Source organism: Catharus ustulatus, chromosome 2 (genome assembly GCF_009819885.2).
Source record: "Catharus ustulatus isolate bCatUst1 chromosome 2, bCatUst1.pri.v2, whole genome shotgun sequence".
Classification (NCBI taxonomy): Eukaryota; Metazoa; Chordata; class Aves; order Passeriformes; family Turdidae; genus Catharus; species Catharus ustulatus.
In genome coordinates, this window is record NC_046222.1 from 122,072,510 (window position 1) to 122,097,879 (window position 25,370).

The 25,370-nt window shown below is 43.4% G+C and overlaps 1 protein-coding gene across 2 annotated transcripts in view; it reads left to right on the forward strand.

Annotated features, from left to right (window-relative positions):
• The window catches only part of KCNJ6 (potassium inwardly rectifying channel subfamily J member 6), a 159,317-nt gene that overhangs the window by 105,108 nt on the left and 28,839 nt on the right, over positions 1 to 25,370 (forward strand). For both annotated transcript variants that reach the window (XM_033052104.2, XM_033052105.2), the window contains one exon: positions 19,832 to 20,752. In XM_033052104.2, coding sequence (XP_032907995.1) covers positions 19,832 to 20,752 — 921 coding nt within the window. The remainder of the gene's footprint in view (positions 1 to 19,831; positions 20,753 to 25,370) is intronic.

Genomic DNA, 25,370 nt, shown 5'->3' on the forward strand with positions numbered 1-25,370 from the left:
AATGGGCACAGAGCTCCAGGAGCTGCCAGGGATGCCCAGGCTGGGATTTTGGGGGCTCTGGGCAGGGACAGGGGCTGAACTCGATGATCCTGTGGGTCCCTCACAGTTCAGGACATTCTGTGATTCCACAGAGGCTGCCAAGAATCCAAAGTGTCCACGGCAAACTCATCCTGTGCTTTTGGATCTGACAAGTTGAGCACACAATAAAACTGGAGATGAAGCCATTTCTGGGCCTTGCTGGGCCAGAGATCCATGGACAGAATTCCAGTCCCCTGCTTGTCCTCTGGTTCTGCTTTCCTTGGGAGAAGAGTGTAGGTGTGCACTCCTATGGATACAGGCTGGTTCTCCAGCTCCAAGTCACTTGACCAGAGGCCAACAGTTTAATTTTATTTTAAGCAGGAAGAGAACGCAGCAGAAGGACTGAAAACAGTGACAGCTTTATGAGGAGGTGGGGAAGAACAAACGCTGGGAGTCTTTTTAATCAAAAGGTCAAAAAGGTCTTTTAAAATTGCTGGATCTGATGCACAGCATAGCATGGCCCTGAAATGTCACTCTGCCACCCCTGACTAAGCCATTACTTCCCTTAGACTAAATTCCAGCTTTATTTGCATTAATGTTCCTGGGATAACACCACAGAAGATTAAATGCATCCAGCCTGCCAAAGAGAGGCAGAATTTTGTCAGCAACACTGAGCACTGTTTTCCCCCTACCAATGTGGAGATAATATAATATATTTCTGCCTCCTACAAACACACCAGTGCACGCAGCTGCAGTTTTTAGCTCCTGCTATTAATTTTGTCTGGACCAAATAACAGCAGCACACTCCAACTGGACTGAGAGGATGAGCAGGATGGGTGAGAAATTGATTGATTTGTCCATTGATTGCACAGGCAAGCTTTACCAGACACAAGCCGTACTAATACTAAATGTAAAAGCAAATAATCAAGGTAATTGCAGGAGAAAGAAAGTGAAAGGCAGCGAGTCAGACAATTTGTTCAAAGTGATCACAGAAGGAAAGCAAGATGTTTTTCCCATTTAGCCACAGCACCCGTGCAATAAGAGCTTGTTCTTTATTTCCATGTGAATGGCACTGAGGTCAGATTGGCAGCTGGGGTCAGAAATCAGTTCTGATGGGCATTAATCACATCATGGCTTGGAGTTGTTGCTGTGTATAAGAAGCCAGAGATAATAAACAGGGTACCAGGGGAAGGTGTGGTGTCCTGGGGGCAGGAGTGTGCCAGGCCAGGCCATCAGCTCCAGTGTGGATCAACCCCAAATTTAGGATTAGCTTACAAACAGGGTTGCAGCTGCTTTGGTACCCACACAAGTAACACCCAGCAGGGTGGTCACACCTTTCCTTGCTCCTTCGCTGTCTGTGCTGTCCTGGGATGGATGGGATGAGCGTTCCCAGCAGGTCAGGGGTGATCCTGCCCCTGTGCCCAGCCCTGAGCAGAGCCCAGAGAGGGGCTGGAGTCTCCTCCCTGGGGATGTTCCAGAATATTCCACCTGCCCTGTGCTCTGGGATGGCCCTGCTGGAGCAGGGGGTGACACCAGAGACCCTCTGTGGTCCCTTCCAGCCTGACCATTCTGTGACTCTGCAGATCCATGAGTGACTCTCTATTTTAGAGATAATCTCTGTGACCCTGCATGGGTGCCCACACTGCAGGAACCCTCTTTGCTCCCAATCCCAAATTATCAAACTTCAAGGAGTCTTGTTGGGGACCCTCTGCTGCAGCTCTCTTTAGAGTCCCTGCATGCACAAGAGCAAGAATGATAAATGTAAGGAGCCAAATATCTCATGACATAACAATCCACAGAAATTCTCAGTTATCTTTTTTTATTCCAACATTTGCAGAGGTGCAAAGAGTGTGAAAAAACCCACCCAGAGCTGTGAATGTGAGCAGGTAAATCCCACCCCAACAGAGGCTGTGATTTTATAAAACACTGCTTTCTCCACTCCACTCTGGTGCTGCTGATCGTTTCAGCTTCCAGCACAAATCCTGATTTACAGGCTCACTGCCCTCTTGGGCTCGGGGCTGTGTCCAGCAGCCAGAGGGAAATGTTTGTTCTGCTGCTGCTCCCTGTTGCCGGCTGGAGGAAGCATCAGATAAAAATGTCTCTGATGCAGCTTCATGTACAGTACAAAATACCAGTCTCACAAGCTGGAGGAGGAGTAACAGCCCCAAAATAAAAGGTTTAGTCACCACTTCAGAGCTCAGTATCCAGTGGAAAAAAAATTGTGTTTGTAGACAGGAAAAAAAAAATAAAAGAAAAAAAAGAGAGGTTTCTGTGCATCATCCCCCACTCCTCCTGAATGCACATTCCTTGTTTTGTGTTCCACATACCTCAGGTCCTCACTATTCACTTCACACATGATTCCCACACATTCTGTGTAGATGGAAATAAATATCCATTTGTTATCACAAAGGAGATCCATCTTGCGATACATGGAGGTGTGAAATTCAGAAACAAGGTCAGAAACTTCATCCAGGCCTTTTGAAAATAATAATGATCACAGAATGATCAAGAGCCTCTGAGGATCCCCCAGTGCCACCCCAGCATCCCCCAAACCCTGTCCCCAAGGGCCACATCCAGCCTGCTCCTGAGCACTGCCACAGACAGTGACTGCAAACCTCCCTGGGTAGCTCATCCCAACCCTCACCACTCTGACAGGGAAATTTTCTTTCCCAATCTCCACCCTGAGCCTGCCCTGGTGCCATTTGAGGCCATTTCCTCTCCTCCTTTCCCTTGGGACACGGCAGAGAACACAAATCCCCACCTCACTCCAACTTCCCAAGGTGTCAATCCAGGAATAAACTGAAGGGTTTCCCCCTTTTTTATACACTGGAGGGTTTCCCCTTTTTTCCCCACAGGCTGTGTCCAGGTAACTCTCAGCCACACTGACCCTTCCACTGTTGATATTTCAAGGTTTCTCTTCTGAGGCTTCTCCTTTAGTGTGATTCCAGATGTCCCTGAAAGTTGCACTGTGACAGAAGAATATGAGAAAATTTAACAGAAAAAAGCATTTTTGCTGAACATATGCCTTGGTTTGGAGGACAGGTGTCTGCTGAGAAAGGCAGGAGCTTCTCTTTGAAATGGAGAATGTAAATCCCCTCCCCCCAAATTATTATCATTTTGAAATCAAGGGGCTCGCAGGCAAAGAGATGGGAATTAGGAATAACAGTTCTTTACTAGGGAAATTAAAATAGAAATACAGCACTACAAAGAACAAACCCCAAACCCTGACACAGTCAGAGTACAACCTGACACCCGTCAGGCAGGGTGTTGGCAGCAGTCCCATCCCATGGTGGCTGCATCCTCCTGCAGTGACAGATGTGGCTCAGTTGGAGCAGTGCTCCTGTACAAGGTGCAGTTTCCCTCCGGAGCTCCAGTGGGGATGTGGAGAAATCCGGTTTTCCTCTGGAGTCCAGTGGAGAAAGGGGCTCCCTTAGTGTCCCAAACCCTCTGTTTTTATCTTGGTAAGAAATGTTGGGCTCTTCCCCCTGGCTGGAGCAACTCCCAATGGGATGCAGTAATTTTATCAGTGCCACAGTGGGACTCAATGGCCATGAGCAGAAAATGACTGGCTGGAGGAAGGATGGGCTGTGAAAAGATAAAGAACAATGCCCTGCCTGGTTTCAGTGGATGGCCCATTAGCAGAATATCTCCCAGGGAGATCAGGATCACTGCCCCACCCTCAACAGATGGTGATAGAACAGATACCTTTTATCACATCCTGTATTGTAACTCCAGACAACATAATATTCTACTTTAAATCTGTATATTTTCATCAAACTAGGGAATACTTTTCAACTAAAAACCAGACCTTTTCTAAGGAGGAAAATACAGACATTGTATACTGAAATGATGTTATATTGGTGGGTTGGATTGATAAAGAAATTCGGGTGATTTTCCCAAGAGTAAAGACCTTTCTTATCTCTCCTTCACCCTTCCTCACTCCCATCAACCAGAAAGGACAGTCCAAGTTCAGATCTTGTCTTTGCTTTACTCCAAAGGGGAATCCAAGGTTTCTCATTCCAAGGCTGTGTTGCATAAAAAGGGGAACATGTTTTACACCCAGCCTTTCCTCCTCCCTTTGTCAATTTTTTCTTATCACTGGGTTAAAAACCCAAACTGTTATTATTTATAGTCAGTAGAATTTGTTGGATTTTAATTGCTAGATATTCTGAAAAAAATCCCATCTGCATCAGTGTGAGGACATTTTCCATTTTTCTGCTCAAGCAGTGATCTGAAAGCCAGTTGTTTACAAAACCATGGTGTGAGGCAAATTAGGACGTCTGAAAAGGAATGCTCTGATAAAACTGCTTGGAAATTTTGATTTTTGCCAAAAAGTTCTTTGTGTCCATCTTGTTCATTGCTGGCTAATTACCACCTTTGCAGACAATCTACATGGTTAGATCTCCTTGGAAACTAGCAAGGCTAGGAAGAAAATAAATGTAAGGCTATATTTGAAGTCAGAAATTGGTTTTTTTAGCATTGAATTAGGGCCAAATAATTTCTGATGTCAAGTGATCACAGTATTTACATGAACAACATTCTCTCAGAGGAGAGGCAAAATATCTTTCTTAGCATCTGTCCACTTCTAATGGACCCCCTGTGAGCATTGGAGAATATGCCCATGGCCTCAGAAAGAGAAATGTGTGTATTAGACAGCTGGGAAAATATAAAAAAATATAAAAAGTGCTCTCCCATGCCATGACAGAGGGAGCACATGAGCCTGGGGATCCATTTCTCACTTATTCCTGTGTAACCTGGCATTGGAGCCCTTGGAGGGTCTTACCCTGACTATTCAGAGACTTTTTCTGTGCTTTATGCTGAATGAGGGAAGGGTTAGATGGGATTTTGGGCAGGAATTGTTCCCTGGCAGGGACTGGGATGGAATTGCCAGAGCAGCTGTGGCTGCCCCTGGATCCCTGGAATGTTCAGTTCCGGGTTGGACACTGGGGTTGGAGCACCTGGGACAGTGGGAGGTGTCCCTGCCATGGCAGGGGTGTCCCTGGATGATCCCTTTCAGCCCAGGCCATTCTGGGATTCAATGGGTTTGCCAAACTTCCAGATTTCCTGATATTATCCAAATCCAGTAAACTCCAGCAGTTTTAAACCCAAATTCATTGTGTAAGATCCATGGGATTTTGCATTTTCCCATCTCCATCTCAACTGTTTCACCCTCTTTAGGCTGAATATTCCAGGCTTTCCTTAATTTTTGTTTGATGCCCTGTTCCACTACCCCTGGTTGCTCCAAGCTCCATCCAGCCTGGCCTGGAAAATTTCATCCTGGACAAAGAGAAGGAAGGCACAGCTCAAAGACAAGAGGCTGCTTTTGCCACCAGATTTAAAAAGAATTTAACAGAAATATTCTCCATAACGTACGAACAACTCTCTCATCCTATGAACTAACTCAGACAAGGCTGGATCCTGCAAATTCTTTCTTCAAATACAAACACAGTCCCTTCTTTCTGTTGGTGTAGTTCCTTCCTTCCTTCCTTCCTTCCTTCCTTCCTTCCTTCCTTCCTTCCTTCCTTCCTTCCTTCCTTCCTTCCTTCCTTCCTTCCTTCCTTCCTTCCTTCCTTCCTTCCTTCCTTCCTTCCTTCCTTCCTTCCTTCCTTCCTTCCTTCTTTCCTTCCTTCCTTCCTTCCTTCCTTCCTTCCTTCCTTCCTTCCTTCCTTCCTTCCTTCCTTCCTTCCTTCCTTCCTTCCTTCCCTTTTTTTCCTCCTTTCCTCACCAGCTGCTTCTCTGCACCTTCTCCTTCTCTCTGTTAAAACAGGCACATTACAGCCCCAAATATTTCACTCTTGGGCATTCCAGCATCCTTTTTTCTTTCCCACACATCCATGCCCTCTGATGCCTCAATGCAAAGCAGAGCACAGCCAGACCTCCAGGGAAGGCTCTTTGAAGCTTTTGCCATGTCACTAAAAATGAATCCAGGTGCATTTCTGCCATGGAACGTGCTCTGATCTGCAAGAACTCACTTGCAGCTTGCCCATATTGAGAAAGTCTGGGCATCTACAGAGCCACCAGTCCCACTTTTAGATCATCCAGGGGGGCTGTCATGGTGCTTGGGCACCAGGGAGGGCAGGAAAAGCCTCATCAGTCCCTTCAGGTTGGAATTTCCCCATGGAAAGGGAGCTCAGGGATTGGAAGTGCCCAGGGAGGTTTGCAGTGCCCATCCCTGCAGGTGGCACCTGGAGGTGGCACTCGGGGTGACAAGGTGGGGATGGGGCACAGGTTGATCTTGGAGCTCTTTTCCAACCCAAATGATTCTGAGATTCCATGAGGATTCCTAGAAAATCGTTTCCATTCTGCCACTGACTCCACCTCATGAACTTTGACTTCTTTTAAATGCTCTAATGAGTTGTCTTTACCCAGAAGAAAACCAGAAACGTTCCCAACACACAGCCTAATTTGTCTGCAAATATTCCAGCCTAATTCCATGCCCTGAAAGCTGCTCTGAAGCAGCCAATGCCTGTTTTTACCCCCTCAGTTCTCCATTTCAGTTTGGGTTTGGATGCACAAGAAGCATGTTCCCATTACCAGTCCATTCATCAAAACCTCCCCTCCGTGGGCTCAATACTTTTATTTACTGTTTTCTCTTTAAAAGGTCAGCTCCTCCATCAACTATTTCTTTAAATGAGCCTGTACCTGTCCAGAAAAGACACGAAGTTCATATTTTAGTGCAGCACACTGCTTGTCTCACCCAGCAGCTCTAACAGGAGCAATCTGTATTTCTGCTGTCCATGGCCACATCCCTGAAAGGCAGCTCACTCATTTCCCTTTCCCTGCACAGCTCAGGAGAGATGGAAAAAGCAGAAACTCCCTTTTTTCTCTCAAGACATCTGAAGGCTATGCAAGCTTTGAATTATTTGTGCTCCTGCTGAGCTTTGCCTGCTCCAGAAAGGATGGATGGGCTTTTGGAGCTGAATGTTCCATCTAAAATCTCAATTATTTAAAAAACGCCAACACCAGCGCAGCCTGTTCTGCTGAGATCCATCCATACCGTGGAAATGAAACATAATTCCACAATTACATTTTATTTTTATGTTAAACTCCCCATTCAGCCACCCAGAATCAAAGGCCATCAAGACTCCCTTGGATATTTGCAAGAAATTGGGATCATGGGAGGGTCCGGCAGTGCCAAATCTTTTTGTTTTTTCCAAAAGGTTCCAGTTGGCCCTCAAAGGACATTATTTTTAGAGAGGAAACTGGTGACTCGTGCATGGAAAAATCCTGGGGAATGATGGATTATTTTTAGCCAGATTAGAAAAACCTCCAGGAAAAACCAAGGGCAATCAAAAAGTCTTTTATACTTGTTAGCAAAGTAAGAAAAACAAGGAGAAAGCCCCTACTTCACCCAAAATAAGGATTACAGAGAATATAATTTATATTTCATTTTAAAATTATAATATAAATCAAATATTTCTATTATTTAGATATCATATAAATATATAATATTATACATTATTTATTTATAATATAAATTAAATTATAAAACAATACATTTACATTAATCTATAATTTTTCATATAATCCCTCAGTTTTGAGTTTATTTAATTCTTCTGAACAACTTTGTTTCCTGAAGTTGGGTAAAATATTACTGTGAAAAAGAAGTGCAAAGCTGAATTATGAAAGTATTGTTAAAAGTAACAAAATTTCAGCATTTCACAGCCAAAAGAAAACCTTTTTGAAAGTTTGAAATTAAATATATTTTCCCTCATGATGTATTTTGGAAAATGCTGTTGCTCAAATCAAATCCAATTTACAAAAAAAATATTTCTGTGCTTCTAATTCTTTTTTTCCCCCTACTTATATCCCCTATAGGAAAGGATAATGGCAGTTAGAGCAATTATAGCAATTTCACAGCAACTCCTTTGAGATTTTTTCAAACTAATTTATAGACCTGTTTACTTTATTATGTATCTTAAGTGAAATAGCACAGTAAATGGTAATTTAGACACCACTGAATTGCTTATTTCAAGACAAAAATGCTGTTATTTGTTAAAATGGGAAGGGGTTTTTTTTATTTTAACTTATATTTCTACTCTTGTTGGGTCTGATATTGTCCTTGTGTGAATACATCTTTGAACAACTTCTTAGATGGGTACAAAATGAGTATAAAATCCTGTGGAGCTGATGCTCCTTGCAGAAAAAAAAATAGGAGGTTTTTAATTCAGATTAAACAAAAGTAAGAAAAAAATCTGGATTGAAACCAAACTTATGTTTACTCAAAGTCTTACTTAAAAATAAAAAGCACGAGTTGAGTCAGTTTTATTTCCTTGCATTCCAATTGTTTTGTGGACAAACCCACAAAGCCTGACCTAAACTGAACTGTGGCTGAAGTAAAAGTCCATTAATCAAAATGAGAATCAGGCAGATACCTGGAAAATCCAAGCACACACAGCAAGAGCAGGGTTTTTTTCTTTTTGAAGATACTTCACAGGGCCATGGAGGGGAATAGTGATTTGAAAAAATATTTGACTGGAGATTTGGGAGTAGCAACACTCATTAAAAAAAAAAAGAAGGAATATTTATTGTAGCTCCCTCTTACAGAGATGGATTTTTGGCTTCCAATGGTGTGGTTAACTCAGCCTGTTTTCATGGCATTGGTAGAATTCAGCATTTCTGAGGGCTCCAAAATCCCACTGGAGTCCTGACAGAGATCCAAAGGCTGAATCCCAAGCCCAGATTCAGAAGGGACTCAGGATGATGGATAAAGCTCTTTCCTTAGGGAACACTGCTGAGTGCCATGCTGAACTTACCATCCCCAGGATACCAAAACACCACAGCCTGAAACCAAGCATTGACCCAGCTGAAATTAGGGAGGGTTTTCAAAAATTTCTAAATGTCACTTCCAGCCTGATTTCTCTGCTTTTTTCTCCTCTGCAGTCTATAAACTGAATGAAAGGGAAAATCAGCAAGAAATCAGGTCTTTGTATTCACTGTGACTGCTTTTGGCAGGGAAAGGGGATGAAGGCAGTGATGGCCTCATTATTTAGCTCAAAGAAAGCCAAAATCCCTGCAAAAATGGAGAAGGAGCAGCATGGAAACAACACAAGAGCTGTTGAGATAAGCTAATTGTAAGAGGGGTAATTACCTGCCCCCTGAGATGTTGTTTGAGGCAACATTTGGATGCCAGAGTTTGGGTTTGTGTCTCAGGCCACCTCAACCAACAGAAAACTGAATATCCAGCATGTCAGCACCACAGGGGACAGCAGAAGCCACAGAAATATTTTTTTTCCCCAGCATCCATGTGAAAAATTTCTGTAATTTTTCTTCTCGAGTGTGCAGAAATTAAAATCCTGCCTGATTTTTGTAAAGGAGGAGCATCCTGCTCTCCTGAAACTGAAGCAAAATCCTCCTTTGACTGCAGGGGAGTTGTCAAGAAAGAAATCTCCATTACCAGATTTAAAAAGTAATTATAATTCTTCTGTGTTTCAAATTTTCCAGTCTTATCAACCCTTTCTTCAGCTTTGTGCAAATAATAGCAGCAAGCAAACCAATATGCTTGGGCAATGTCTGTGACCTGGGGGCAGACAGATTGGCTGGAAACTGAGTGAGGAAAAGAATATCATTTCAGGAGAGAAATTTCTGAACATTTTTTCTTTCTTCTTTCAAGAATTGGAGGGCAGGAAGAATCACATATCTGTACTCCAAACCTGTTCTGCTCCCAGTAGTCTGCATTATTTGGGAAAAAAAAAAAAATTTAAAAAAAATTGGCAGTTCTTAGCTCAAATATCTTGTCTTTACCAGTGGGATTTGAGCTATTCTCCCAAAATTTTGCTGCCCAAGGAAGCTGCAAAATCAAAGAGCAGTGAGGAGTGTGGGAATATTTGCTTTGCATTGTAGCAAACCCAGACCTGACCCAGTGTCCAGCCTGACCTAGGGAAAGGTTATTCAGTGCAAAACAGAACACTCTCAAAGTCATCTCATATCCTCTAACCTTAAACTGATCAGATCCAAGGTCTTCATCAACATAAAAATTCTTCTGCCTGATTTACCAAAATATGAGCATTGGTCTAATACAGATACTCAAATGTGACGGACAAAAGACTCTCTAACAATTTAAAGTTAGTGAGTGAATGTTTATTCAGTGCTGGGCAGCAGTGTGAGGTAACCCTCTAACACACACTGCAAAATTACAGGTGGTCACAGAGTCTATTTATTGACAAAAGGTTCAAACAAATCCATATTCATAATACCAGCCCCTCCCATCCCTGCTTCCCATGGTAATTAGCTGGAATGGCAATTAAGCAGTGTGTTTGGCTTCTTGAATTAAGTCTGGGGTCGTTTTTGTGAGGAGGGGGTCTTAAAAGGAGGAAGTAAGGTGAGTCTTCCTCACCCTGACCTTTTCTATCAATGACAATACAAATGGCTTTTGGGGCAACTCCAGTTTTGCAGAGAATGAGTTTCTGGTTGCAATGGTTTGTGTTCTTTGGACCTTCCTACCAGTTTCATCCTTTCCCATTGCAAGCACAGCTGAGCAAACATAAATTGACAGGCAATCAATTGTTTAAGTTTCAGGTAACCATCTCAAGCCAAATTCCTTCTAACTTTTAACTAAAATCCTAATTTCTTCAAGATTAGTGTTTCATGCCGCTTTTGGTAGGAAAGTGCTGGAAGCTCTTGGTCCTCAGCCTCAGACCATTGCCTAAGTTATTGGTTTCACTCAACTGCTTCAGCATCCTGATTGAATCAAGTCCTTCCTTTCTGACCAGAAATATCCCTCTCCATCACTCCTCTGCCTTGTATCTGTGAGAGTTCATTGATCAAAGCAAAGCAGCTGTCAGTGTGTCGGAGCAGTCACGGTGGCTCCAGCCCCTGCCCAAGGAGCTCTGTGAATATTCAGGCACAAGGCTGCCTCAAGGCTGCCATTCAGAAATGCAGGGAAATGTTGAACTGGGGTATGCCAAGGATGAAGATTCAAGTGAAAACATCCTGACTTCAGGGAAAAAAGGGGAAAAGGAGCAGAGAAGGGATGGAAAACAGCAAGGAGAGAGGGGCTGGCTCCTCCTGCCAGGATAAAAATCAGTGACAGCTCCTGAGAGGGTGCATTCCTCTCCTCTCTGGTGCCTAACAGGACACACAGACTTTGACAAGCTGCCTGCCTTGATTCCCAAACTTTTCCTGTGCTGGAACATGCACCTGCCTCCCACCAAGCTGAATTAATCTATAATATTAAATAAAACCAGGAATTGTTCTTCAGCACAGGATATCCATGCCATACTGCACAACACCTGGCCCTGAGTCCTGTGGGGACTTTCTCTTGGGTTTAAGACATTATTAGTTTATTAACAGTGATTTTGTTTTTCCCCACTTCCAATTACCTGGAACAAGGTGAGGTCTGTGTTGCAGACCAGGGGTTTGTGTTGGGCAGGGGTGAGGTGAGAGCCTGTGGAGGTGTCTGGGGGAGCACAGGTGGAGCTGTGCTGGCAGGTAAGAGTGAAAAAAGCCAAATCTGATTCAAACTCATCCATGCTGCTAAAAGGGAGCACATCCCAAACCATTCCCAGGTATTTTCTCAGAGCACTAATTGTGCCAAAGCCAAAATAATCAGTTTGCTGAATTAGCAGTGCAATCACCACTGGACAGGGCAGCCAAACTCCTGTTTACACTTCTAGAAACAACCAGGAGAACTCCCCAGATATCAGAGATATTACGTAGTGAAGAATTACACGAGTCAGAATTATCTCTGTGAAATGTTTGGGCCAGAATTATCTACACAAAATAGCTCAGCTGATCAGCTCCTTTTTGTTCCCAGAGTTTTCAGTTGGGAAAATTGTAATGGGAAAAAAAAAAATCTGGAGAATCTCTTCTTACAAAAGTTGGGAAAACTCATTTTCCATGCAGTCAGTAAAAAGAATACAAGGAGAAATCAGCATTTAACCAGCCCTTGTGTAACTTCACTGGAAGGCTGAGCTCAGGTGCAAAAAAGAAGCTGCAGGGAAGATGAAGCCCTGCTCTTCTCAGAGGTGCAGAGGGAAAAACAAAGAGCAATGGACACAAGCTGCAGGGAAGGGAATTCCAACAGGATGCAAACAAAGCAACAAAAGTCCCTGATGTGAGAAAATGCTGAAACAGAGCCCAGAGGGGCTGTGGAGGCTTCCAACCTCAGACCTGAGCAGGGAAATCCAGAATCCCTGGAGTCGGAAAAGATTTCCCAGACCATCAGATCCAAGCTGTGCCTGATGCCCATCTTGTCCCCAGCCCACTGAGTGCCACCTCCAGGAATTCCTTGGACACCCCCAGGGATGGGCACTCAAACCTCCCTGGACATTCTGTAGAAGTTGGTTCTGTGTTGAGCAGCACATTGAAACCTTTAGAAGTTCCTTACAACCCAGAATATTCACTGGTTTAAGCAGATTTTGAATTAATTTATTGATTATTTCTAGCAGTTGAAGCACATAAACACAATTAGAAATTGATAACAATAATAGAAGTCTTTTGTGCTCTCTCCTTTTCCTGATACACCTCACAGAGAAGAAAAGCTGAGTTCTCAGGAGATTTTTGAAGAAATTTGGTAGCTGACAAAAAATTCTGCCATTCAGATGCCTGACAGCAGCTGCAGAAACAATTGGGGGTTGAGTAAATGGGAAAAGGAGTCTCAGGGATCACTTAGACAAGGACACCTTGCAGCAGGTCAGGGGACACATCTCACCCAGGGGGATCAGAAGGCAAACCTGTGGGCAGGATTTGCAGCTGCTGAGGCCATGATCCATCGTGTTATCCCTCTGGCAGCCCCTGGCACTGGTTTTTGGCACATGGAAATAGCAGGGAAGAGCCCAGCCAGGTGGCACAACCCAGGCTGGGACATTTGGGCTGTCCCTGCTGCTGTCCCTGTGCAGTAGCACTGACAATATTCAACGTTTCCAAAGTGTAAAATATGCTTTACCTCAGCTTTGTCACCTTCTCAGAGGAAACAGGGCTGAGTTCTGCAGTGGATGTGGATAGGACAAGGACATGGAATCACAGAATGGTTTGGGAGCCAGGATGTGCAGGTGTAAAGATCATCCAGCTCCAAGGGCAGGGAACCTTCCACAAGACCAGGTTGCCCCAAGCCCTGTCCAACCTGGCTCTGGACACAGAAATATTTGCTCTGAAGCTCCAGCTCAAGCTTTTCTGGGACACAGAAACCTGGTAAAAAACCCAAATCTGACAGGAAACCTCTCCTTATTCCAAAAATCTGTGTTCAGTGCCAGGTGTTTGCTCTAGAGATGGCTCTGAATAAACGCTGGCTCCAAGAGCTCAGACTTCAGGTAGCAAACAAGAAATTTCATAATCCAGTTTGGGACCCAGAGCCTTGTGAAAGGCTGAAGAAGTTGATAATCCACTGTCTCTGCACATTTTTGCCCCATAAAAGTTACCAAGCCAAGGCTGTTTGGCTTCCCCGTGATTCAAATGAAGATAAATTTAGCAAGGCAGATGTAAAAACAGCATTCTGGAGCCTTCAGTGGTAAATTCTGCAGTGAAGCTGGTTAGAATCCAAGACAACAACTACAAGGTCAAATGACTACCAAAAATGGAGTCGTGTGTTTTTAAATTGGTCAGATTCATTTTTCCACCCTCCATAATAAAAGGGCCAAGACTCAGGAATGAATGGAAATGTTTGTGCTGCAGAGACACAAAGTGTTACCCAGACTGATTTCTTGCAGCTGTACAGGCTTAAAAGAACTGAAAAGAGTAGAACATTATTTTTATCAAGTTGGATAAGAAGGCAGTGATGAAGCAGGTAATGTGAGAAAAACAAAGTAACATCCTTACAGTCTCTTTTCTGATCATAAATATATCTCATTTCATGTCTTTTTTAGTGAAAGCTGCTGCTGAAATAAATCTCAGTCACATGCATGCTCCCTCTGAAATTAGATTTATGATTCCATGGGTGCAAAGAAGCAATTTGGGTCTTGAAGAGATTTGCCAAGTCAGTGTTTATTGAGCACTCCAACGTTGTAAAGTGAAGCCTAGCAGTGCTTCCAGCTGAGTGCATCGACAATCCTGCATTGATTTCAACATCAGGACCAGATCCTAATTCCTTTCTTTTTCAGGAAAAAAGGATCTGTGCTCTGTGGAAATGACTGATGTTAGCTGGTCATAAAATACAGTAATTTCATTATTATAAGCCGCACCATTTTGACTAAAATTTTGGTCCAAACCCAAAGTGCGGCTTATAATCAGGTGTGGCTTATATATGGACAAAGGACGAAAAGTTGCTGTTTTAGTTTGGAGGACAGGTGTGTGCTGAGAAAGGCAGGAGCTTCTCTTTGAAATGGAGAATGTAAACCCCCTTCCTCCAAATTATTATAATTTTGAAATCAAGGGGCTCTCAGGCAAAGATATGGGAATTAGGAATAACAGTTCTTTACTAGGGAAATTAAAATAGAAATACAGCACTACAAAGAACAAACCCCAAACCCTGACACAGTCAGAGTACAACCTGACACCCGTCAGGCAGGGTGTTGGCAGCAGTCCCATTCCATGGTGGCTGCATCCTCCTGCAGTGACAGATGTGGCTCAGCTGGAGCAGTGCTCCTGTACAAGGTGCAGTTTCCCTCCGGAGCTCCAGTGGGGATGTGGAGAAATCCGGTTTTCCTCTGGAGTCCAGTGGAGAAAGGGGCTCCCTTAGTGTCCCAAAACCTCTGTTTTTATCTTGGTAAGAAATGTTGGGCTCTTCCCCCTGGCTGGAGCAACTCCCAATGGGATGCAGTAATTTTATCAGTGCCACAGTGGGACTCAATGGCCATGAGCAGAAAATGACTGGTTGGAGGAAGGATGGGTTGTGAAAAGATAAAGAACAATGCCCTGCCTGGTTTCAATGGATGGCCCATTAGCAGAATATCTCCCATGGAGATCAGGATCACTGCCCCACCCTCAACAGATGGTGACAGAACAGATACCTTTTATCACACCCTGTATTGTAACGTGCGGCTTATAATCAGATGCGGCTTATAATCGTGAAATTACTGTACTCACTTTTTTTCTCCAAACAAGACTTTCTCCTCATGTCTAGCAGTGATGATGACACCTTGCAGTGTGAATTATCTGGCTGGGCTCATCCCACGGACAAATCCCCCTCTAGTCCCAGAATTTCTGTGCTCCTGTGCCCTCTGTCCTCACCAAAAATGAGACTTTGCTGAGCTCTGAAACAAGAGTCAGCCAGAGATGAGGCAAAGCACTCCAAAATCTCCCCTTCTCTGACTTCTTCCATTGCAATCAAGAGGAGAAACACAACAACACGGATTTAGGGTGTTGAAGGCTACAGGAAATTCCTTGTGCTGTATTCCACAGGTGGATACAGGGTCAGGGAGGGTGGGAACCACAGCAAACCAGAGGGAAAACTCTCAAGACTTCCCAAAAACCAAACTTAGAGATGCAAACAGCTGCTGCACTTAAATGTGGCCCTGGTGCCACCAGGAAAGGGGGAATGCAGGCAGGAATCACAGCTCCCAACACATCTCTCTACATGCAGTAAAGCCCATGAGAGCAATGTATAGATTGTGAGTGATTTTGGAAATTAGGACATTTTCAATGAATGTGGACACAAAATGTTCACCACAGAGTTAAAATCACTAAATTACAGTGAATCACCCACTGAACTCTCTAGGTCAGCTTCTGTTACAGACAGGTCAGTTATTATTTGCAATATTCTCTGTTGAAATTCCTCATTATTTTGCAAATCATACACAACCAAAATAGGCTTACAGCACTTAAATTGGACAAGCAGGCCCTTCATATTCCTCCTTTTGCTCTGTGTTTGCACAGCACCAAAAAGTCTCTGCAGCACTACCAAAGTACACCAAAAATCACGTTGTTGATGATAAAATGATTGGTTACGGGTTGTATTGATAGGTTACATTCACAGCCTCAAAGAGAGAGAGGGTGTCCTGTCCTGTTTGGGTTTTTTGTTTGTTTGTTTGTTTGTTTGTTTGGGTTTTTTTTGTTTTTTGACACTGGTTTCAAGTTGTTCTACAGGCTCTAAATAAAAGAACCTGCTTGGAAAATCAGGACTGTGCCTTTCCAGTGCTGCTTTGGAGTAGACAAGAACATGACAACAACATTTGCTGCAATTTTACTAGAAAATAAAATGTTCTGTGCACTGGCACACAACCCCCTGCAGGCTGAAATTTCCAGAAATGCCCCTGGCATGGTGCAGAGCTAAGCACACACAATTCCTGGCTCTGTTTCAGGACACAGATTATTCCTGTCTGCCAGATTGTGAGATACTAACCTGCCTGGAAAACAATGGAGTTCAATAATCCAACCCAATAATCCGAGTGTGGGCTGCACCACTCTTTACCCCCCACACTAAATAACAGGCCTGGGCACACTTAATTTGCTAATTTGGCCACAGCCAGGACACAAATGAGCTATTTAGGCACTTACTTAGAACTCCTTGTCCTTTGCTGGGAAATTAAACTGATCACTGAAATCTCATATGTCTTGTAGGTTTTGCCTAAGACAGTAACCAAAGCAGATAGTTTGAGTAGAATCCTTTAAATTGGCCTGAGTTGGCTCATTACCTGACTGTTGTGTTCAAACAAACATAATGTTTACTGGGAGAGGAGGAAGAGTTCAGAAATACCAAATACCTTTCTTTTTTTTTTCTTTTTTTTTTTTTTTTTTTTTTTTTTTTTTTTTGCAGTGCAGATTAATAATATGTATATATTTTTGTCAGGAAGAGAAGCAGAGAGAGCAAAAATAGCTCTCAAGTGAGGCTGCTGCTACTCACTCCCCTGTTCCTGGATCCTTGACAGCCATTATGTAACCCAGAGGAAAATTAGATGAAATAAACAGCAGAAGTTAATTGGGTTGATATCAAGTAAAAATATAATTAGTCAAAGTGTTTTGTGGCAAAGGCGCTGACAGTGTGTGGCTGTTCCTCAGCCTCAGCGGTGAACTGGGATCCTGCCATGTGTTTAAAACTTATTCATCAAGCATTTCCATGGAAACACACAGATGTACAATCATTGGATCGCTTATTTCGGGAATTGCTGCTCCCAAGGTTGTCTCTGGAGTGAAAACTCAGTCCAGGAGAGGGTAACAAACTGTGATTCTGATCTAGAAACCTCTCCACAAAGGAATCCATTCATAGCAGGATGGGGTGAGGGAAAGAAGGAAAGGGCATCTTCCAAAAAAAGAGAAAAAGACAAAAAACTCGACCTTAATTTCTCCTCTCAGAGGCTGAGAGTTGAGAAATGACAGCACTGGGAAGAGCCTGGAGAGTTTATAAAAGGCCAGATGCCCTCAGGAAGATTGAAATGTCTGCAGGAGTGTCAAATAAATGCTGTAATGACAGAGACCTTGGTTAAACACTGGGTTTGTTGTCCAAAGCTGCCCCCTTCCAAAGCCAGATGAGAATCAGCTCCCCTACAACTTCTCCAGGTTAAGAAAAACCCTCCCACGCTGGAATTGTCACATCCTGATCCCACTTACTGTGACAGCAGCTCCCTGCTCCTACAAAACCTATGGACACTTGACAAAATGTGTCCCTGTCCTCATGCTGTGAAAGGCAGGTCAGGCTGTTGGTGATGCCCAGATCCACAAAAAGCATTTGGAAAGCATCAGTAAAAAATTACTGCCTGAATAAAAGGTGCTCAAAGAAATTCCATAGGAAATAATCACTGTGGTGTGGTGGGAGGGCAGCCCTGGATGTTCACACTCCTCCTGCTGCCAGGAATAAAATCAGCACCTGGGTCCCCTCCCAGGGTAATTTCTTGGAAGAGATGCTCAGACAGGGAGGTTTGGGACATGGTTCCCTTTAACAGCAGGGCCAGGAGTGAGGAATATTCTCTAACCAACAGGATTCTCCCACTCCTGGTCTGTGTGTCCATGCCAGGCTCTGACTGGGAGGGGAAAGCAAATTATTCATAATGCCTGAAAGATAATGAACCCCATTATACCAGCATTAGTAATTTAACATAAAGCCTCAAAAGCCAGAGCCTTCCTGGGTTGTTCATAATTATTTGAGGATTCTGTTGCTGCAGTGATATGATAACTTCTGTGGACTGGAATTTCCTCAGGCACCACGGAGAGCTGAGCATGAAGTGTGAAGCCTTAACTTCAGATTTTCTGTCTTTGGCTCCAGGAGCCTCACAGGAGCCCTGCAATGCCTTTGGATTGTGTTGGATTGTGTTGGCCATGCATCCCCCAGCAGCAGGGGTAATGCAGGCAGGCACTCTGTCACTGACTGGGGGCTCATTCAGGGCTGAGACAGCTCCCAGTGCTGCCACTGCCACTGGAAAGGCTCCCTGAGCCACACAGAAAACTGAAAAGGTGACAGGATGGGGTGCACAGCCTTAAATCATGGCATTGCTCCCAGGTTCTGTGCTGCTGCAGGGCTTTGAGACTTTCTTTGGGAGAGGAGCAGGTCAGGAGGAGAGAGCTGGGCTACAACCCTTTTATCCCTGCTGGGTACTGCAATAAAACCTACAAGGCTCTGTGATCTTCCTCTACAGGGGTGAACCTTGGAAAAGCTGCAGGTGCTGTGGGACTCCAGACAGGATCTGCTGCACAGCACGTGTTTCTGAGAGTGAAAAATGCTTTTAGAGCCACTCTGAGCCACCGAGAGCAGCCCCTCGTGCACTGCTCCATAAAGAATGGTACAAAATCACGGCAGGGCTGCTTTTTAGATGGGATCTTGGGAAGAAATCCTTCACTGAGAGGGTGGGCAGGGCTGGCACAGGGTGCCCAGAGCAGTTGTGGCTGCCCCTGGATCCCTGGCAGTGCCCAAGGCCAGGTTGGACAGGGCTGGGAGCACCCTTGGATAGTGGAAGGTGTCCCAGACTGTGGCATGAGGTGGGGACTGGGTGATTTTAAGTTCCCTTCCCAAACCATTCTGTGATTCTGTATTCACAGTCAAGCACCTGGGCAGACCCACCAGAAGACTTTTCCCTTTACAGTCTGGCAGAAGAATGACAGCAGCTAGCCAGAAGAGAAAGAATTAGGAATTCAAGAGCTGAAACTCCTGCAGGAAGAAGCCCCAGAAAACAGAAGGATTTCAGTTGAGAACAACAATTACCCCAGACCTCACCATGTCCTCCATGCAAAACACATTCCATTAAACCCCTCTCCTCCTCAGTACACTCTTTTTTTCTCTAGCATACAACCATAATAAAGTGATTTATCTACAAAGACTGGGAAACTAAAAAAAAAAAAGGCTTAGATCATTAGAGGACAAGGTACACTTGAATTAAAGGCCACAGGCAGAGTGAATTCAAATGAAACATGAAGTACCATAGGTTTTATGTTGCTGGGAGAAGGACACACAATTCCCTGCCTCATTATCAGCAAGGCATTGATTTTCTGTGGAAGTGCGCTTGAATTGCTCTTGATAGGTATTACAACTTTCCTTTCCAACAAGAGAATTGGCTCTAAAAAACTGTTGACTTTTTTTTTTAAAAAAAACTCCTTGTACTTATTTAATACTTTCCCCACAGCAATGCAATTGATGGGAAAAAAAAATAGCTCACCAATAGCTCATTTTCTCTGCTCACCCCCAAGTGAATCCATTCCCTCATTTATATCTTTTATCTCCGTAAGATCTTTTTTGATGCGTAAAAAATTTCATTCATTAAACTGAGAAGGGGTGAGGGGGGAAAGGAATATCTGCTTAAACCCATCTTGAGGAGTTTAAATAAGGGTGTGGATGGGATGACCTGATAAGCAACGAGAGTTTTCTCTCAATAAAACGAGGGTGATTCTTGTGCCAGCAAAGAACAAGGATGATCATTTCACTGGTTAACACAGGGAAAGGTTGTGTGTTGATTTAGGACAATAACAAGAGGAATAACAACTTTTCCTTGGTTTTTTTTGTTTTCCATGGCAGCCAACGTCCTGGAAGAAGACTCAATGGAGCAGGACATCGAGAGCCCTGTCACTATCCACCAACCAAAGCTACCCAAACAAGCCAGAGAGGATCTGCCAAAAAACATCAGCAAAGAATGTGCCAAGAGAAAAATCCAGAGGTACGTTCGGAAAGATGGGAAATGCAACGTGCACCACGGGAATGTCCGAGAGACTTACCGGTACTTGACTGACATCTTCACCACCCTGGTGGATCTCAAGTGGAGGTTCAACCTGCTGATCTTTGTCATGGTTTACACGGTGACCTGGCTCTTCTTCGGCATGATCTGGTGGCTCATTGCCTACATGCGAGGGGACATGGATCACATAGGGGACAGCACGTGGACCCCCTGCGTCAGCAACCTCAATGGGTTTGTCTCAGCCTTTTTATTCTCAATCGAGACCGAAACCACCATTGGGTACGGTTACCGGGTCATCACGGACAAGTGTCCCGAGGGAATTATCCTGCTTTTAGTGCAGTCTGTCCTAGGTTCTATCGTCAACGCCTTCATGGTTGGCTGCATGTTTGTGAAAATATCCCAACCCAAGAAGAGGGCAGAAACCTTGGTTTTTTCTACAAACGCAGTCATTTCCATGCGGGATGGAAAGCTGTGTCTGATGTTCCGAGTAGGAGACCTTAGGAATTCACACATTGTAGAGGCATCAATACGAGCCAAGTTGATCAAATCCAAACAGACAAAGGAGGGGGAATTTATACCACTCAACCAGACAGATATCAACGTAGGTTATTACACAGGGGATGATCGTCTCTTTTTGGTTTCACCACTGATCATCAGCCATGAGATTAACCAGCAGAGTCCTTTCTGGGAGATTTCCAAAGCCCAGTTGCCCAAAGAGGAGCTAGAAATTGTTGTAATCCTAGAAGGAATGGTGGAGGCAACAGGTAACATTTCTTATACTTTGTATAAGGTAAATGCTTTAATTTTAGCAAGGAAAAATCAGTGGTTTTGCTTCGTTTTAAAGGAATCACTTCCACAGTCGTTACATTTGAAAAAGGCATCCGTCCTCTGGTGAGCTTCAAAATTAAAAGCATGCCCAGTTTAATTGTCTGTTCCATCTTGCCTAACGGAATTAGTGTTGTTTCTGCTCTGTTTGGAAAATGGGATAGCATCTCTCATTTTCTGAATTTTTCACAGCATGTCACCCCGTTATTTGTCATTCTATTGCAGGAGCAGCTCAACCACAGGGACCTTGTGGGATAAAATTGCTTAGGGAAGAAAAGAAATAAAAATCAATGCAAAACTTTGTTTGTGATTAACATGGAAGCACCATGGTCCTGCTGCTTCCAATCACCCCTGGGTATCTGCAGAACAAATGCCAGCCCTGTGGCATTCCAAGGCTGGATCCAGTAGGAAGTGATGATGTGCTTGGTTTTTTTGGTTTGTTTTGGTTTTTTGCCTGCTCGTTTTCCTTGGGTTTTGTTTTAACTTGTAACACGGGGCTTGTTCCACTTCAGCTCACAAAAGGTCTCATCTGATTTTGTGTTTCACTGGGGCCCCCACAGAAGTGCACAGAGCACTGGAAGCTGGGATGTGAAAACAAGGAATGTGTCACCAGACTCTTGTGGAGATGCTGGGTGGTTGTTACCTGCAATTATGCAGCAGAACAGCAGAAATCACTTGGTGCAGATTAAAAAATGCACAGTAAATGCACCACTAAAATAATGTTTCTTTTTTGTATTGAACCAGAATCATAGGAGGGTACTTTTATCTGTGTTTTAGAAGCTGGAGGTGGTTTTTTTACATGTTAATAACAGCATCAATGCCTGAAATAAGTAAATATAATCAACACAAGGGACAATTATAAAATGAAGATTTGATGTGCTTGGGGGAGGAGAAAACACTGAATATAGAAAAATATAAGAATGACATTTTTTTCCCCACGACTGCAGCAAAACCCAGGAAAGTTGGAGCACGTGGGTTCCACGGCTCTGACAGAGGCACAACCTTTCCAACCCTGACTCATGTTTTGCAACTGGAGCCAGGAAATAAAGAGCAGTCTCTTACTAGAACATGTGTGTGTGTTTCACACATCTATTATGTGGTGTCAGAAGAAAACTGCATTTGTCACCATATAATAAACGTGTGAGACAAAAATGGAGCAGGGAAAAAAAAAAAAACACACCAACAAAAAAAACTGAAAGAAACTTGGCAGGGAATTTGAAGTGGTAAATGCAAGGCTTCCAAATTTTCCAGGAAGTAGGTGGTACTGAGGAGAAATCAAGATGAAATGTTTAGTGCTCCTGATCTCTGTGCAGAGATTTCAAACATCTGCATCACCTTCGGGTGAGACAATGAGGAAATTGCTGTTTGTTCCCTGAAACCATCCTGAGATCTCAGAACTGCAGCTGAAGGAGTTTGACATCCCAAGGGCGTGGGGGATGTTTTCAGGTTTGCTGAACACTGAGTTTTCCAGCAAAGTGATTGGCAAGTAGTGGAAGAATAAAAAATGTCTCACCAAAACCACCTACAAGATCAAAAGGCAGAATATTTCTGCAGTGCAGCAAAATGTAGATTTGTTGGTTGAAAATCTCATCTCTCTCTGGTTTTGACCCCCCTTCCCTCACCTCATTTCCACCCCAGGGCTCTCTGGGGTGTCCTTTGCTGCTCTGACCTCTCCCCCTCACCCATCACCAGGCTCCACTGCAGCACAAAACCCCTCAGGCTGCTTGGGCTGGCAAAGTTGGAGATAAAAATCAAATTTGGCCTTATCTCAAACCTTACCATCCATATCAAGAGAGAGACTGAATGTGGTGGTTTGAGAACCCACGGAAGATATCCAGGATTAAAGAGTTTCCCCTGCACTGGATGGGTGCATTTTCCATTTTAAACTGTTCACTTTAGGCAGAATCTCCTGTTGAGTGAGATATGAACAGAGGGCATCCAATAATCTCAGAATTACCAGCACAATTCCTAAAACATTTGTGCAGAAGTAGCTTCTTGTGCTGTGCTTTCACCCCATGCACAGAGTTATTTTTGTTGAAGGTACATCAGGCCAACCTTCTACCAAACTAGGAATTTTCACTCTTTTAATTTACCAATATTTAGAAATATTGCATGCTGGCAAGCACTGAAATCCAGTTTAGGCAGTGAAATATCCACCTTTGCTTCTTCCACCTGATGCAGAGTGACAGCAGAAAAAGAAGCTGCTCACAGTAGCACAGCCCAAGCCAGCACTCCTGCCAACAAAGTTATGGAATTATAAAATTATAAAAGCTGAAGCCAGGAAAATGTGATGTCACCTACAGCAGTGTCCTCATTGCTGAGGGATCCAAACCAGGCTGAGGCCATCAGGTTGTGTCATCCATCAAAAAGCCACTGCTGAGTTTGAGCAGGGAAAACAATCCTTTATTTCTTGAGCTTCCCCACTCAGGTATAGCTGCAATGAGAAATAAAATGGGAAATGATGAGGGTAAACATTTGCTAATACTGTTATTAATTATTGATTCTGCTTAAATTGACTGAACAGGCAAATGCATTTATAATACTTCCCACCCTAAGTGCTCCAAAATCACATCTGTGTGTTGTATGAAACACAATTTTTATGGATTGTCATGGGAATTCTGCACTGTGTGTTAGGACAGGAAACTAAGAATGATGCATTTTATTAAATGACTTTAAAATAATGAACCACATTAAAACTCAGCAGAAAGTTCAAATCAAGGACCCCTTAATTCCCCATGGAAGCATTGCCATAACTTCCTGAGGTGCAAGAAGGAGTGGATGTGTCTTTACTGAGGCACATAACAAAGCATTATCCCAGGGAGAATCCCTGCACCTTGGTTATTCCCATTCTTGCTAGGGAAGATCACTTTGAGGAGAGAACCCTGAGCAAGGTGTTTTCCAAAAACATTAAGTCAATCTGACTCCATCATCCATCAAACACTCAAAATAAGGCTGGTTTTTAAAAAATATTTGTTATGGATCCTTCCAATATGCATTTTTTAAAATTTATTCATTTACAACAACATTCAAAAATATCTCTTTGGATTCAAAGGATGAAATTTTTTCAAATATCTATCTCTGTGCTTTTCCTGATGGTGGTGCACATCTCTCAAGTATCCAAAAACATCAATTTTGGGGCAACAAAAACACAGTGGAACCACTGAGGAGCCTTGAGAAATGAGGGGGGAAAACCCAACCAAAGTTCACTGCAGTTGGAGGACACATCTGGTATTTCCACTTTTTGCAGCCCCCATTTCCCAGAGTTTTAAATGTAAAATAATCCACAGTTAGGAATATTTTATGATAATCCAGTCCTAGCCATAGGCTTAAAAATTTTAAGCCTTTTTTACCTGGTGAAATCTATTTCTAAGGGAAGTCTTATCATCATAAGTAAAGTAGGTATTTTAAAAAATTAAGCAAGACTTGCAAATGCGTAATTCTGATATGGAAATAGACCCATAAAAAGAAATGGAAAGCCTTTTAAATTTGGGAGGTGTAGTGGGAAGGTCAGGTAGGGCACAATAGCAAGAGAAACTGAGAGAAAAAAGTGAAAGAGAGAGAGGGATGGGGGGGAAAAAAAGGGAGAAATGGTGAGAAAGAAAATTCTTAACAAGTCTTGTGAAGTTGTATCTGACCAGGGGGATTCACTTGGTGACACCCTGGCAATTCCCTCTGAGTAAAAATAAACATTTGAGCATTGAACAGTTCCAAGGAAAGAAAACAACCTGCACATTTGCAGCTGTCAAAAAAAAAAAAAAACAAAAAAAACAAAAAAAAACCCCCAAACAAACAAAAAAAACCCAGCAACAAAGCCAGACAGAGAATTTCAGGTTCAGAGGGATAATTTTACAGATAAACTCAGAATAGGGTACATTTAGAATTCTGACACAGGGGCAGCTTTGAGAGCAGCCTCTGCAGAAGGTTTTACAGCTACAGAAACAACCACACTTGCCAGCAGTGGAAAATATGTGTGCAAAGCAATAAAATGTTCACTTGGATGGTTATTTATACAGTAAGCAGTGCTATCGACCAGGCAAACATTGTACAAAGCTGTTCCCCTCTTCACTGATTTATTGTGGGTTTGATTTCTCCAGGATGAATTGCCATATTCACCCCTTAGCCCTGCCCAGTCCTGGCAAATATCTCCCTCTGATTTGGATTTAAGCAGCTCCAACCCTGCAGAACCTCTCAGCAGACTCTGCTCTCTCTCCAAATAAACATTGCTGGGGTTAGAGTTTCCCACTTGAATTTTCTACTGCTCTTCAAAGAAGAAATATTTATCCTGTCCAACTGCTCCTGAAGGGGATGGAGGTGAAAGGAAGAAAAACACCAGGATTCCTCCCACCCAAGTGTTTCTGCCAGACAAAGAACAAAAGCAGATTTCATTGTGCTCCAGGATGTGACCAAAGCACATTGACTGAAATGCAGTTTAAGCAGGGTCAGGAACAAGTGGCTTCTGCTCCAAACTGGATCCTCTTAATTCAGGAGTGATCAGAACACAAGGGCTCTCCAGTCTGCAGCTTTCCTTTCTATTTTAAGAGTTTAAACATCTCCTGC